The following is a 16,542-nucleotide window of genomic DNA, read 5'->3' as shown; positions in this document are numbered from 1 at the left end:
CAGAGAGTCACATATGGATCATCTAGCTTACACACTGGGTCACAAACAGTCCACCACTGAGACCAAAAGACCTACAGGATAAGCTTACATTTTTATTGTTTGGACAGGAAGAAGGATAAAAAGAGACAAGAGGAAGAGATAAGAAGAAGGAGGAGGAGGAGGAGGAAGAGCAGGAGGAGAAGAAATCATCATGGTGGGTATGCATTTATTCTTAAGTGCAGTGATCCTGGTGCTGAATGAACAGTACGAATGCTAGTAGTGCAGAGAATACATTTTACATCATGAATGGAAAGCAGTAGAGGAGAAAAGGGGCAAAAAGCCAAGGCCAGTGAGGTAATAGCCTGTTCTATTCCCCTTTGTAGAAATTTCCTTATGCTTTGAGAGTTGAGCTTATGTCAACAAACATCTAGCTTCTGCTCTACATCATATGTCCCTTAGAACAAAGACAACTTTGATGATCTATTCTAATGGAAGCCTGCAACAGCATGATATTAACTAATATAAAGTATCAAAATATCTCTGTTAGAAGAGAGCTTGTAAATTACTGAGTCCAGTCTTGCAAACAATGCAAGAATTTTTCTGCACCATGGTCACACAGCTTTTACTGAAGGAAATTGTCTCACAAACAACCAATTCCATTGCAATAAATTTTCATTTTTCTTATACAAGTCTAACAATGCTCCTTTCATCACTGGTCTTACCAATCTGTTCTAGAGATACCCATATCTACACAATGGCCCTTCACATATTTGAAAATAGACACCATGCCTTCCCTTAGTCTTCTTTGTCTTAATCATTCTTAGATCATCCATATCTCTTGTCTTTGAAATTAGCTGGGCCTTCTCCAGTTGTCCTCATCCATGTCTGGCCAGTGGACCCAGATACCTCTGGTGGAGAAAGTGAAGCTGTTGACTTTCCACAGTCCTTCCTTACTCAAATCCAATTCAATTGTAAGTCATGTCATTATCTTCTTGATGTCATGTTCCTCTTCAAGAACAAGACAAACTCCAACCTGTGAGTAGCTCAAGTTCCCCAATGGGGACCCAGCTGAACAGTTCCAGTTGTGCAACTCAGCTCATCCTGTCCTCTTCTTGGAGTACCATCTCCTTACCAGAGGGGTTCTGCCCAAAAGAAGGTAAATTTTCATGGGTCAAACTTCTATAGTTACTTGGGATTTACTGACTAGATTCCCTTCTTGAAGACCATGCCTTAAACCCAATTCACTCTGGCTCTCATTGAATGGATTAAAGGTCCCTGAGGAAGCACAATTTAAGGGTTATTTTTTTGGGCCCTCCTGCCCTCAGAGTGAATGCAAATACTAATTTTTTCTCTTTTAGCCAGCAAACCTGAGTGTCCCCTCCACCCAGTTGGATTTGTTTTTGTTATTACTATTAAAGGGGCCATCCCATGACTTATCTCTTAAGCAGGCTTATTCACTGAATGGGCATTGCCTCACTCAAAATGAGAATCTGAAAAGACCTTGGCTTAAAAGGACCAAGGTCTCCCATGGCATCTTGGGGCCATTTCCATTCATCTTGATCCATATCTAGCCATCGGACCCAGATGGCTTGAAAGGAGAAAATGAGGCTGGTGACTTTCCACAGCCCTCCCTCCCTCAAATCCAATTCAATTATCAGTCATGTCATCACTTTACTGAAGTCAGCCTTCTCTTCCAGAATGAAGGACAAATCACAATCATAACTCTTAATTTATTAATGTCCCTCTCTATATGTAGTATCCATAATTCAATATAGTCCTCTGGACAGGGTCCCTTCAGCCCAGAGTTGAATGGGACTATTAACCTCTGTGATTTAACCTGTTACTCTATTACTATAGCTTTACATATGATCAGCTGAAACTGACATCTCTTCCCAAGGCACTGCTCTAACCCTCTCTTCCCCCTCCCTAAATAACAGCATCCATAGGGCAATTGTAATTCTGCAGGGGCTGGGCTGGAATCCAGGGCTTCCTGGCTAAGGTCAGCTCCGCCCTCCCTGCCTCAGGCTCCCTGTCCTACCTGCCCTACCTGCCCTGCCCTACCTTCCTGAATGGAGAAGCAGAGGAAAGAGGAACCTAGACTGCATTTGTCCCAGGGTGTCCATCAGACATCAGAGCACTAACATAGTGCTGGTTTTCAGTCTGGGCGTCACAGAATTATTTATGGCTGGAAGATATTTGGGGGATTATGGAGAACCAAATCTTCATTTTAAGAAGAAGAAACTGAGAGGAAGTGCTTTGCCCACCTTGTAGACCTTGGAACCCAAGTCCTCCCAGTCCAGATGCCCCACCCTTCACCTTAGATCTCACCTGGCCCCCATCCCTGCCCTGCCCCTAGGCATCCTGCCACAGCTCGAGGCTCCAAAGAATTTCCAGCACGAGAAGCAGCCAGCTGTGTGCTCAGCCACCCTCGCGATATTGAGCTGTGGACCCCTCCCGTGGAGAGCTAACTGACCTGGCACTTGTGCACTCACCCAGGCTTAGCTTCACCGTTGGGCCCCTGCGCGTGACCCTCGCATTTGTTGGTCCCCCTCTCGGTGTTGTTACAGCTACAGCCATCTCCAGGGTCGATTCATTTATCACTGTTGCTGACTTTGGATTCACTTCACTTGAAGCCTCTTGTCATTGAAGTTTTTTGGAGCGTGGGCAAGGGCCCAGAGAAGGCTGAGACACCAAGGGAGAACTCCTCGTGGGTTCCCCCGACCATCTCTGAGATCCGCCTCCAGGATGAAGAAGATTTTTAGCGTCATTAGGAGGAGAGTTCCGTCCCCATCTTCCTCCTCCTTCTCCCCCTAAGGGACAGCGCAGTCTGAGCCTTCGGTCTGGATACTGGTTACATCATCAAAATCAAGGACCTGGAGAAGATCCACAAAGCTGCTGCATTTGAGGATGTGGGGAAGCTGCAGGAGCTGCTGCTGTTCAAACAGGCTGGAGTCAACGATCTGGATAAAAAGCATAGGTGAGAGGGCGATGGGGGAGAGAGAAGGGAAGGCCCCCAGGAACAGCCTCAGACACTCCCTCCCCCCTCCCTCCACGTGGGTGCCTGTGCCTAGTCTAAGCCTTGGCCAAGCTCTTCCCCTCAGCACCTGGGACAGTTTCCCATGGAGAGGTCAGAAACTGAGCAAAGTTCTCATGCCAGTCTCTAATGAAATCTTAATCTACCTGCTGTTTGTCCCCCAGGCACTTTTGTTCATCATATGCAGTAGTAAGAGGTAAAGCACGTTGTGGATTTCTTCGGGTGACAATAGTGGCCACATATTTATTTTGACAGTGATTTAGAGTTCAGGCATAATAATAATAATGTCAGAACTATGGTACCTATGTTTAATAATGCTATTACTTCGCTGTCTACAGTGCCTTTTAGCAGGATATCATGTCCTTCCTTATTTCCTTTGATTAGATCTATTTCTGCTTCTGCTTTGTCTGAGATTAGAATTGCTACCCCTGCCTTTGTTACATCAGCTGAAGCACAATATATTCTGCTCCAGCCTCCTATCTGTACCCTGTATGTATCTCCTTGTTTGAAATGTGTTTCTTGTAAACAATCTATTGTTGGGTTATGGTTTTTAATCCATTCTGCTATCCACCTTGGTTTTATGGGAGAGTTCATCCCTTTCACATTCACGGTTATGATTACTATCTGTGTCTTTCCCTCTATCCTCTTTCTCCCCATTTATGGTTTTAATCCTCCCTTCACCCTTCCCCTCCACAATAGAGTTTTAATTTTTTACCACTACCTCCCTTAGTCTTCCCTCCCTTCTTTCAGTCACCTTTCCCTTTTGCTGCCCTTTGCCCCAACTACTTCTTCCCTCCCTTTTAGACTCCCCTCCCTTTTCTTTCCCCTTTCCCTCCTCCCTGTAGAGCTAGTTAGATTTCTATACTTAACTGAGTCTGTTGTTGCCTCCTCCAACCAAATCTGATGAGAGTAAATCTCAAACATTGCTCATCTCCTTCCCCTCCTTCCCTGTACTGTAATATGTTTTTGTGCCTCTTCCTGTAGCATAATTTTCCTTTTTTTGCCTCCTCCTTTTCACAGCTCCCATTACAATCACTTTGCAACCTTCAACCACATTTGTTATCATCACATCATTTAATTTATACCCACTCCCTCTGTCTTTCTATATTCCTTTTAAATATCATAATAAATATACAATTCTCAAGATTAACAAGTATCATCTTCCCTTATAGGGATGTAAACAATTTGTCCATATTGAATAACAAATTTTATTTTTTCCATGTTTACCTTTTTATGCCTCTCTTTAGACTTGTGTTCGAAGATCAAATTTTCTCTTGAACTCTGGACCTTTCATCAGGAGGGTCTGGAAATCCCTTATTTCATTGAATGACCTTGTCCTTGTCTGAAATATTATGCTCAATTTTGCTGGGTGATTGATCCTTGGTTGTAGTCCCAACTCCTTTGTCTTACAAAATATCATATTCCAATCCCTCTGTTCTTTTAGTGTAAACACTTCAAGGTCCTATGTGATCCTGACTGTAGCTCCTTGATATTTGAATTGTTTCTTTCTGGCTGCCTGCAGTATGTTCTGTTTCACTTTGTAATTCTGGAATTTGCAATGATATTCCTTGGAGTTTTCAGTTTGGAATCCATTTCAGGAGGTGATCAGTGGATTCTTTCAATGACTATTTTGCCCTTTGCTTGTAGGACCTCTGGATAGTTTTCTTTGATGATTTTTTGGAAGATATTGTCCAGGCCCCTTTTTTTCAACATAGCTTTCCAGTAGACCAGTAATTCTTAGATTATCTCTCCTGCATCTATATTTCAGATCACTTTTTATTATATTTTATATTTATTGTATATTATAATTGTAAATTATGTGGAATTGTATATTACATATTTTATTATGCTGTCATTTTTAATATATTGGGTTGGCCTACCCACGAGCAACTGATGTTTTTCCACTTACTTAGATCTGACTTTATTTGAGTGAAAAGTGTCTTGTAATTGTGTTCATATAGTCCCTAGGTTTGTTTTGGCAGGTAGACTCCCAAATATTTCATATTGTCTACCCTAGCTTTAAATGAGATTTCTCCTTCTATCTCTTGCTGTTGGGCTTTGTTAGTGATATATACAAATGCAGAAGATTTGTGCGGGTTTATTTGTAACCTGCAAAAATTTCTTACAGTTTTCTTACAAATTCTATTGTCAAAGGGAATCAGACACTTATGAAGTATGATTGTGCTAGAATCATGGTCCTGGAGCCTGGTCATCATATTCACTTCCCTGGAACAGTATCTTGCTTTCTTGCCATTATTTCTTGCATTCTTTTGTTCACATTAATTGTGAATAAACCTAAATTCTTTGTCAAAAAACCCAAAATTTATGAGTTTTCTGGTACTTTGGCAAATTATTATGTTCTAGGGTTGAGCATTCCCTAATTTCTGGTTACTTTGATATTTTGATTCAGGTTTATGGTAGAAAAGTCATAAATTACCCCCAAAACATTGAAATCCAAAAGTCTTTTTTTCCTGCTCTCTGAAGATTGATACCGTTTGCTTTTTATGCAACCACAATTTTGTAATTGTGTAATATCATCTTCCTGCACAATTCATCATGGGTTAGATCATGAACCACGAATGACAAATGCCAAGATGTAAAAGTTATCCTTCTCAAGTGAGAAAGTGCTGTAGTGTAGATAGAAAAGGCAGGCAGGATTTAGGACCATGTGGTCTAGTCCTGTCTCTTCCAGTAATTAGTTCATTTATAGCTTTGAATCACAGTTTCCTTTTGTTTCCATTTCCAAATAAAGTGTATGGAAGGTCCTCTGAAATTCTATCCTTTCTAAATACTATGTTTCTGTGTTCATTCATTTTTTTAAATATCCTTGAAGTATTTTCTTTTTATTTAGACCAGGAATAATATGGCTATTCAATGACATTGGTTTCATTCATCATCTTCCCTCATAAAATATTTTATACTGTATAAATACTAGTGTATAACATGACAAACAGATTCCCCTTTGGTTGTGCATTTTATTAATTCAAACACTTCTGTGACTTGTCTCCATAAGTATATGTAAAACTTGAATTTGTAATTTGTAAATCCCTTAGGTCATCAATACTGCTTCACTGCTTTGCAGTGAATAAATAAGTCTAAGAAAAGAACCTAAAAGCTGCTATCAAAAGAGCCTTCAGCTTCAAAGCTGGAATTGAAACCTACATGGCTACTACTTTCACAGTCTCTTTAGCTTAAGGCTGAGGATAGAGTGCTATGTGCCCAGCAGTTGGAAAATATTTTATTATACTTCATATTTTAAATTAAGAGAAGCAGGCACACTTTAGTGGAAAGAACACAGATCACAAAGTCAGAGAAACTGGGTTCAAAATCCCACCCCCAATACTGCCTGTATGAATGCTAACAAGTCACTTGACATTCCTCAGCTGCATTTTTCTCACCTCTAAAATAATGGAGTTGGACTAGATGTCCTCTGAGATCCCTTCTGCCTTAAGCTTTATGTTTCTAATATTTTATTGCTAAAAAATAGGATCAACAATAAAATGAAAAGTGGAATGTTTCAACATCTTCATGCATGATTAAGAGAGTATGAAATTTGTTGAAATGAACACAATGTAGGCATTTTAGTTGTTTAATTCTTAATTCTTTTTTATTTTATCCTTTTTTTTGTTAATAACAGTAGTAACTTACATTCAAATAGTGTTTTAATATTTTCTTTTTTTTCTCAGTAGTATTTTTCCCATTACATGTAAATATAGTTTTCAACATTCAGTTTTGTAAAATTTTAAGTTCCAAATTTTTCTCCCTCCCTGACTTCTCTCCCCTCTCTCTTTGTTAGGATTTCATGCATATTTTTGCATCAATATTACTTGGAAAATTGGTCTGTAATTTCTTTATCCATTTTGGTCCTTCCTGGCTTAGGTATCAGCACCACATTTGTGTCATAAAAGGAATTTGGTAGGACTCCTTCTTCTCCTTTTATTCCCAAAAAGTGTATATAGTGTTGGAATTAATTTTTCTATAAATGTTTGGTACAATTCATTTGTAAATTCATCTGGCCCTTGAGATTTTCTTCTTAGGAAGTTCACTGATGGCTTGTTCAATGTCTTTTTCTAAAATGTGATTATTTAAGTATTTTATTTCTCTACTATTAATCTAAGCAATTTATATATTTGTAAGTATTCATCCATTTTACTAAGAGTGTCAAATTTATTGGTATAGTTGAGCAAAATAGTGCCTAATTATCCTTTTATTTCTCCTTTTTTGGTGGTGAATTAACCCTTTTCATTTTTGATACTGGCAATAAGGTTTTCTTGTTTCTTATTTAATCAAAATTACCAAAGGTTTATCTAAGTTATTGGTCTTTTCATAAAACCAGCTCTTCGTTTTATTAGGGAGGATAAGTCAGGCTGATGACCTTGCACAACCCTCCTTCACTAACAACAAAGTCAAGTGCAAGTCATGTCATCATTTCTCTGATGGCATGGTTTTCTTTGGCAATGAAGGACGAACACAACAATCTTAGTTTTAATCTATTCATTCAGTGGTTTTCTTATCTTGAATTTTGTTCATCTTTCTTTTGATTTTCAGAATTTTTAATTTGTCCTTTTTTTAGCTTGTTTATTTGCATGCCCATTCATTGATCTCTTTTTCTAATTTATTCATTGTAAGCATGGAGAGATATAACAATTTCCCTAAGAACTACTTTGACTTCACCCCATAAGTTTTGGTGTGTTGTTTCATTATTGTCATTCTTTTGACAAAATTATTGATCATTTCTGTAACTTTTTGTTTGACTAACTCATTCTTAATGTCATTTGGTTACACTTGCCAGAGTCTAATCTTTGAGGCATTATTTTCTTCAGTTAGCTTTTGTACCTCCTTTTCCATTTGGCCATTTCTACTTTTAAAAGACTTGCTTTCTTTGGTGGATTTTTTTCCATTTGGACAATTCTGTTTTTTCAATCAAAAATACTTCCACATCAGTCATGCTGTAAAAAAGAATTAGAACACGAGGGAAAAACTATGAGAAAGAAGAAGCAAAAGAAGAAGAAGAAGAAAATTGTATTCTATCTGCATCTTTTCTCTGGTTTCGGATAGCATTTTCTATCATGACTCTTTTGGAGTTGTCTTAGATACTTGTATTGCTGAGAAAAATTAAGTCTATCAATGTTTGTCATTATGTAAATTTGCTGTTAGTGTATACAATGTTTTCTTAGTCTTCTCACTTCACTCAGCATCAGTTCATGTAAGTCTTAGCAGGTTTTTCTGAAGTCCACCTGCTCATCAATTCTTATAGAAAAATAGTATTCAGTTAGATTCATATACCACAACTTGTTCAGGCATTGCCAAGTTGAAGGGCATCCCCTCAATTTGTAATTCTTGCTTCCATAAAAAGAGTTGCTATAAATATTTTTGTTCATGTACTTTTTCCCATTTTATGGTATATGTTACAATGTCTGGGGTAAAGGATGTAAGGGAGAGGAGAGAGATAATAGTGCTGTAGGAAATTTGAAGGGACAGAGAACATGAAAAAGGGTATTGGTTGAAGAAGCAGCTGAGGCAGTAAGGTTTCACAGAAGGCTTTAGAGGATGGCCTGGTTAAGTGCCTTAAGAAGATTACTTGATGCTTTTGTGTAGAGATGAGGAAACCAGTTAGTAATTTATTGGAAGAAATAATTTTCAATATCCATGTTTATTTTTGTTCCCTTTCTCCCCACCTGTCTTACAGATTTAATTGAAGAATTAGGTTTAGATGATGAAGATGTCATTGATGGTATTGTCCTTTTTCCTTTTCTTTACAAATATGAGAGTCAATGAATTTTTTAAAAATATACATAATAGAAGATATCTCCTGTCGTCTTCAGGTTTTTACTTTTCTGTTTTGAATACCATATTTCAAGTTGCATTTTGATGCTTCCTGCCTTTTTTCTATATTGCATGAAGGCACATAAATTCAATTATGTATGTATTCTCCCAATTAAGTTAATATCCATTAAGCAACTATTATGTACCATGTGCATCTCAAATGTTTGTTGTGTTACTGTAGAATGCAAAGATAAAAACAAACAGTCTTTTGCTTCAAGGAATTTACTTTTCATGAAGGGATATAACATACAAACTATGTATGGAGTGGAGGAGCTAAGGGAGAAGGATAATAGTGCTCTAGGAAAATTGAGAGGGAGGGCAGAGCATGAAAAAGGATAATGGTTGAGGAAGAAAGGTTTCAAAGCTTGGATGCGCCCTCAACTAAGGCAGTAGAGTACCACAGAAGGCTTTAGAGCAAGAGGAAGCCCTAGTGAAGTGCATTAAGATTACTTGATGACTGTGTAGAATGGACCCCAGGAGGTTGGAATCTGAGATGAGAAGACCAGTTAATAATTTATTGCAAAAAATGTTTCAATATTCATTTTTCTTTTTTTTTCCTTTTCTCCTCACTTGTCTTATAGATTTAATGCAAGAATTAGATTTAGATGAGGCAGATGACATTGATGGCATTGTCCTTTTTCTCCTTCTTTACAAATATGAGAATAAGTGATTTTTTAAATATCACACCTAATAGAAGATATTTCCTATAGTCTTCCAGTTTTTACTTTTCTGTTCTGAACACCATATTTCAAATTGTATTTTTATGCTTCCTGGATTTATTCTATATTGCATGAAGGTGCATAAATCCAATTATGTATGTATTCTCCCAGTTCAAGTTAATAACCATTAAGCAACTATTACGCATCATGTGCATGTCAAATGTCTGCTATGTTACTGTAGGATACAAAGATATTAACAAACAGTCCTTTGCCTCAAGGAATTTACTTTCCATAAAGGGATACAACATACAAACTATGTTTGGAGCAAAGGAAGTAACGAGAAGGATAATAGTGCTCTAGGAAAATTGGGAGAGAGACAGAGAGCATGAAAAATGATAATGGTCGAGGAAGGAAGGATTCATAGCTCTGTTGCTCCCTGAATTGAGGCATTAGGGTACCACAAAAGGTTTTAGAGGAAGAGAATGGCCTGTTAAATGCCTTAAGAAGATTGTTTGATGCCTTTGTGTAGAAAGGACCAGAGAAGGTAAAAATCAGAGATGAGAAGACCAGTTAGTAATTTATTGCAAAAATTCAGGTAAAAGTTGATGCATCAAATAGGAGGTTGAATTTAGGAATGAAGAAACTGAAGAGGATGACAGATGTTATGGAGGTAGAATCAACAGGACTTATCAACTTTTAGATATGAATGTGTCTATCTATCCACACACACATATATATTTAGATGAGAGAAGTGTTAAAAATACAGACTGAGAAGATAGCCTGTTTTTAATATAGATAAACAATATTGAAGGACTGTTGACTTCAGAGATAGAGGTGAGAAGAAAGGAAAGGATGAGTTCATGCTTGTTCATGTTGGATTTGAAGGTCAGAGAGGACATACAGACTGAGAGGTCCAAGAGCCAGTCCTAAAATATGGTGTCCAAAACTGAGCATGGTTTTCAAGTGTGAATCAAGGCAGAGTCCATCCAGACTAAAATCTGCCTTGTTCTGAACATTATATCTATTTTAATGAAATGTAAAATTGCTCTAGCCTTTATGACTGTTATATTGATTCATATTGAGCACATGGTCCAACAAAATTCAAGAAATTTAAACAAAAATTTATCTAATCCATACTACTTCTATCTTGTGCTTTAACTTGTGTTTATCATTTTGTCCACAAAATTGTCATGAGAGAATTTGCCAAATGCTTTACTAAAATTCAGGTTAAATATAGTGAGAATAATCCTGTGATCTGTCAGTCTAGTAACCCTGTCAATATGTGAAGATAGTCTGGTGTAACCTGTTCTGACCACATCTCAATGAAAACATGAGAGTGGAAAACAAATAATATCAAAAAAATTATCCTTGAGGCAAGGGACTTTAGCAGCATCTGAGGCTATGTAAGGTCAAGAAGGAGGAAGACTGAGAAAAAGGCTATCAGATTTAGTAGGTAAGATACCATTGATAACCTGGGAGTAAGCACTTTCATTAGTGTTAGGCAAAAGCCAGATAAAAGGATTTGAGGAGAGAATATAAATGACCATAATAACTAGACAGTGAAAAGGAGGAGGGATATTGCATGCCATGATTAAATGAAGGATAGAAGAAACCTTAAAGATCCAGAAAATTAAAAAGTTATTGTACATTCTGGTGTTTATCTCTTTCATACATCATTGTCCTTTATTGGTACTTTTTGAACCTAGTATAAAAACAATCTTATCGTATTGGATAATGGGACACTTAAATTCTATAAGCTGTAATCTTCAAGAAGTTAGATTATTCTTTAAAAAAGCTCATCTTTTAGTCAAATTAAAGTACTTTCCATTTTAATAAATAATGCAATTATGCTTAGTAGTTTTTTAAAAAAAATACAGTCACTGAAGGGATCCTAATTGTAAGCATTTTCTGTGGAAAAATATTTTAGCATGGTGGGGAGAAGGCTGACCTCCAAGCCTAAGCAACATGGTTTCAAGTCTCATCTCTGATCCATACTCGCTAGGTGACCCTGGGCAAATCACTTAACCTGTAAGTGCCCTAAGGAGACTCTCTAAGACTATAAGTTGCAGAGAAGGTACCAGTCTCCATTATTCGAGGGCAGTTTCCTCACCTGAGAGTTCTCTATAAATAAATTACAGGTTAAAAATCACAGGTTCAGAGTCTATTTCCTAATCCTAAGTAATCTGAAGTCAAATGTTCAGATTATTTTTAAAAGGTTATTAACAAAAGAAAAGCCTTTCCCCAAAAATCTTATTGATAAAATTTTTTGGACTACACAATGAGATAGATTTTGATGAGGGAGTAAGTGCTGGTAATCCCCCAAAAAAGAGGATATTCTGAAAAAAAAAGAAAGAAAACCATTGTTGGGATTTTTCCTCATGTGACATATAACATAACAGATAAAACACAAGCTGCATAAGTAAAGAAAATAAAGTCATAAAGTTAGGTAGTAATTTGAGTGACATCCCATGAGAAATTTAAAGAATATGTCAGATGGATTTAACTGATGTGCTATTTAGCTCCTCTATTTCCTGTTCAGATGTAGATGACTGGCATTCTGCCAGTACTTCTCTGAAAAATGAAAGTTACAGAAGTTCTAAGCATTTCAATTTTAATGAGAATTATCCCTGCCAGTCATTTCCAGTGACTAAAATTCAGTCAGCATCCAGAGTGTTTGAAGCATTTTCCTTTCAAAGAAGATGAAGCATTTGGGGTTGGAAGTGACCCTGAGACTGGATTCACGGTTGTGATTCCAGGAGTAAAACCAGTCCCCAAGAAGCAGTGTGAACCTCAGCTCTGTATAGTAAAAGAACAAGATAAGGGAGTTAATGAAGAAGCATGTAGAGTTCACATTCTGAGTTTTCCATAGGTAGATTATTTACTCTGTTACATTCCAATCTTTATTAGTAGAGGTAAGTAAAGTAAATGATAAAGTCATGTGATGACAAAATTCCCTGCAGAGTTTTCCTCCTCTCATGTAGCTTAGAATCTAGCAGGTATCTTTTTAACAGGTATTTTTATTTTGTCCTCCAATCAGGGTAACATATTCCACAAAAACTGAAAGGGGGTAGTTTAGGCCTTTATGATAAATTAGATTCTCTTGTCTAATTAACTGTGATTTGATACTTCATTTTTTTGGTGTTTCAAATACTAAAACCATTAAGCTTAAAGAGGTGTACATTCATATCAAAATACGTCTGAATTTTTTTTCCTTTTTCCTCACTCATTTTGGATTATTTATAGCTATCTTCCCCAAAGTTAATGTATTTGATTTTGCTTTTCCCAAATATTATGTGATATAGTTAGTTGAAGCTTCTGAGTAATTGTTTCCATGAAATTATTTAGGATGGAATATAATTACACTACCAGGGATTATTTTTTTAATATTTTTATTTGAAGCTCCATAAATTAAGATAGTTTCTCATATTCATATTTAAATGTTTAAGTTGGTTTTGTTTCATTACATTTGTTTGACCTGTGGTATGTATATAATTATCTCTTCTTAATCTTTGGAAGTTCAGTTAATCTTTTCATTTCTGTGAATTTCTCTCCATGTAATCATACTCTGTGTACTTCTGAGGTAACTGAAAGTTTTACAGTGAATTTCCAATTAGCTGCTGGAGAATTATCCATGTACTTGCTCTCATGTTTTTTGGCTTAACCAGAGTAGCTTATAGAGTTACTTAATAATACTGATCTCCTTTACTTTGACTTCCCTATGCAACATGGCATTAAGGAAGAGGACTTTTTTCCTACTTCTTTTGAGACAGTCATGGCTATTTGTTTCACAAAAGAAGAGTTAGGTTTTCTTCTCTCTGTCTTTTGAGATAATCAGATTGATTTTGTCTTTTTAAAAATTGATTTGGTCCTCTCATTGCCTAAGTCATGTCTCTTTGTCTCTGAACTTAGTTCAGAAATTCAGCTGTTCGGCAATCAGTTAAATTTAGATATCCAGTTCTCTTGTTAATCACTTTTTTATTCTGGTGGCTAGTTTTAGGAAACAGGATGAGCTCAGTTTCAGTTTAATGAGTTTGTTATACTAATATCTTGCCTATGATATAAGTCCATGTCGCACAATTTTTTTGGTGATAGAGACTAGACTTGCAATTTCATTGTGATGAATTACTCTCTTGAACAGTGCAGCTTAGTACCTTCTCTGAAACTAAGGTTCTCAGAGAACTGACTAGACCACTGAAAGGGTAAGTGGTTTGTTAAGAGTCACACAGGCTATATCAAAATCAGAGGCGGGACTCAAGGTCAGGCCTTCCTCATTCCCAGGCCAGCTCTCCATCCAATTTCATTGGTCTCCCTCTGATCCCCTGGCTCTGAAACCTTCAGTTATTGATTCCCTGTGTCTATCAGATAAAAGGTAAAATGAATAAAATGTGTTATAACCTTCATCTAGACAAAAAACTTAGGAATCTGCTACTAAAGACTGTTTATATTCAGACACTTTTACCTCTGAACAAGAGTTTCTATAGGCTGATAACAATATATCATGACAGAAGACAAAATAGTAGGCAACAGGAAGTCAGAAATATAGATGGTAGTATATGGCTTCATTGGAACCAGGAAGAGAAAGGAAAGGCCCCTTTGCTTTCATAAATTGCCAGGGAGGGTATGAGGGCCTCAGTTTATCCTGGGAGTTTTTATACTTATTATTATTCAGATACACATTTCCCCTCCTTCAATTCATTTATTCAGGAATAGATTATGCTTTTTGTTTTATTCTGAGCAAATATGGCTTACTTTCCTGCATGTTGGCATCCATTTGCGTAGTCTAAGGATATTAAAACTAGGTGGCCAAAGGATAAAATACAAAGTTTAAAAAATTTCTATTGGGTCAGCAAAGTAAGTCACTTGGCAGCAAATGTTTGGAAGATGAAGGAGTGCTGGCTGCTAAGGACCTTAACAGTCTGGCTCTAATTAGCCTTAATTCATCCAGCTTGTCATCAATTTCATTTTCAACCAAACTGTTCTATCAGTTAGTCTGGGTATTTTCCTGCCCTCTATGTGGCCCTTCAGGCCATCTATGGAAATCTCTCTTCCTCCTTTCTGAGGTGTAAACTCTAGGAAGCTTTCCTGCATTTTACTAGTCTTCCTGACAATTATTTCCCATTATATTGATTTGCTGTTCTGTTAAAAGAGATTAAAGATAAGCTTATTATAAACATTGTCAACTAATGTTTCAAAGCACCTACTACTACATATATGAAAATGTAATCCATCCCAAGGTTTACTAGAATTAGACGAAACAGCCATTGTTCTTTCTGAATTTTTCAAAAAGAGAACCATAGAATACATGTTAAATATAAAGAAAAGGAATTATATGGTACTCTAATCTAGATGTTCTGAAATTAAACCCAAGTTCCCCTGCCCACCTGGTCTAAGTTTTATACAGTCTTTTTCATTGATTTCTGAGGGAAAAATCCCTAAAACTAAAGACAAACCCATTGCCTTATTGCCAAACTTTGAATGATGCCCATACACAATACAGACATAAGCATAAGCATTACTCATCTCTAGCAGCATAGGCTCTCCCTCTCTCCTAGAAATTAAACAAGTGTTCCAGTATCAATAGCAACTGGAGTATTTTCTTGCTCAGTGACTAAAAGAAAAAAAAAGATTGCTAATGTTAAGAATCATATTAGGCAATCTGTCTATACTCTCTCTATATAATAAAATGATAATTAATGACTTTTTTAGCCAAGTTGGGTGAGTAAAAACATTTACATTGAAATTAGTTTTCATGCCTATATTACTGATGCATGTAGAGTAAGTAAAGAGGTAAAACAATGTGCTTGGTGGTGATTTGGAAGTACCTGTTTTAAAACATTTCAATTGGAAGCAGCAGTCTTACATCTACCTCAGCATTTTCTCAGCCTGACCAACACCCTTGATATCCCCCCAGATATTCCCCCAAATTGCATCTACTGTCAAGGATCAGCTGATTTTATAAGTCCTAAAGGAAGACCCTGTATCCCAGAACAAGATCATTGTTGTTGAGGTTGGTGCAGTTGGCATGGCATGTGCCATTAGTATGTTAACAAAGGGTTTGGCTGATGAACTTTCCCTAGTAGATGTAATAAAAGACAAAATAAAGGGAGAGATGATGGATCTTTAACATGGCAGCCTTTTCCTCAAAGCACCAAACATTATTTCTTGCAAAGACCACAGTGTTTCTGGCAGAGTCAAAACTGGTCATTGTTTTCACTACAGGAGGGAGAAAGTCATTTTAATTTGTTCCAGTGTAATGTGAATATCTTTAAGTTCATCATTCACAGTATTGTTAAATATAGCCCTCACTGCAAGGTGCTTATTGTTTACAATTCAGTGGATATTTTGACATATGTGACCTGGAAGTTAAATGGCTTTCCTAAAAATCATGTTACTGGAAGTGCTTGCATTCTGGATGGTGCCAGTTTCCTTTACGTAATGGGGGAGAGACTTGGTTTCCATCCTTCAAGTTGTCATGGATGGGTCTTGTATTCCTTTGTGGAGTGATGTGAATCTTGCTGGTGTGTCTCTGAAGAATCTTCCTCCTCCTTTGGGAACTGATGCTGATTCAGAGAACTGGAAAGATGTTCTTGAGCAGGTGGTTGAAAGTGCTTGTGAGGTGATCAAACTGAAGGGCTCCACTTCCTGGGCAATTGGCTTGTTTGAGGCAAATCTGGCAGAAAGCATTATGAAGAATCTTAGGAGAGTGCATCCTATTTCCATCATGATTAAGGGCCTACATGGCATTCAGAAAGATGTCTTCCTCAGTGTCCCATGTGTCTTGGGGCAGAGTGGTGTTTCAGATGTGGTGAAGATAAACCTGAATCTGGAGGAGGAGATCTGTTTAAAGTAGAGCACAGACACTCTTTGGGGAATCTAGAAGGAGTTGCAATTTTAAAACCTTTTAATGTACTGCCATCAAGGGATTGTGACAGTGGTTACGTGGTTTTATATGATGTGATTTTCCAATTGGTCAAATTCTTCCTCTGATTAGTGCCTGAACACCAGAAATGTCAACCCTGTCAATCTACTCTAGTTTCTTCCTAA

General features: G+C 37.1%; 1 protein-coding gene and 1 long non-coding RNA gene across 5 annotated transcripts in view; one reads left to right on the top strand and one right to left on the bottom strand.

Moving 5' to 3' along the window:
• Positions 1–16,542, top strand: part of LOC140533974 (rho GTPase-activating protein 20-like) — a 45,477-nt gene that overhangs the window by 1,310 nt on the left and 27,625 nt on the right. For 3 of the 4 annotated variants that reach the window (XM_072654474.1, XM_072654473.1, XM_072654472.1), the window contains exon 2: positions 108–193. In XM_072654474.1, the coding sequence (XP_072510575.1) occupies positions 108–193 (86 nt within the window). Of the gene's footprint in view, positions 1–107; positions 194–2,873; positions 2,957–16,542 lie in introns of those variants that run through there. The other variant, XM_072654475.1, reaches the window with a different exon arrangement.
• On the bottom strand, positions 73–2,798 carry LOC140533977 (uncharacterized). The gene is made up of 2 exons (XR_011977130.1): positions 2,472–2,798; positions 73–1,121 (listed from the first exon to the last, which is right to left on the bottom strand). It is a non-coding gene; the product is annotated as an uncharacterized lncRNA (long non-coding RNA).

Source organism: Notamacropus eugenii, chromosome 3 (assembly GCF_028372415.1).
Source record: "Notamacropus eugenii isolate mMacEug1 chromosome 3, mMacEug1.pri_v2, whole genome shotgun sequence".
Classification (NCBI taxonomy): domain Eukaryota; kingdom Metazoa; phylum Chordata; class Mammalia; order Diprotodontia; family Macropodidae; genus Notamacropus; species Notamacropus eugenii.
The sequence above is the reverse complement of the archived record's forward strand: the minus strand, read 5'-3'. Positions and strand labels throughout refer to the sequence as shown.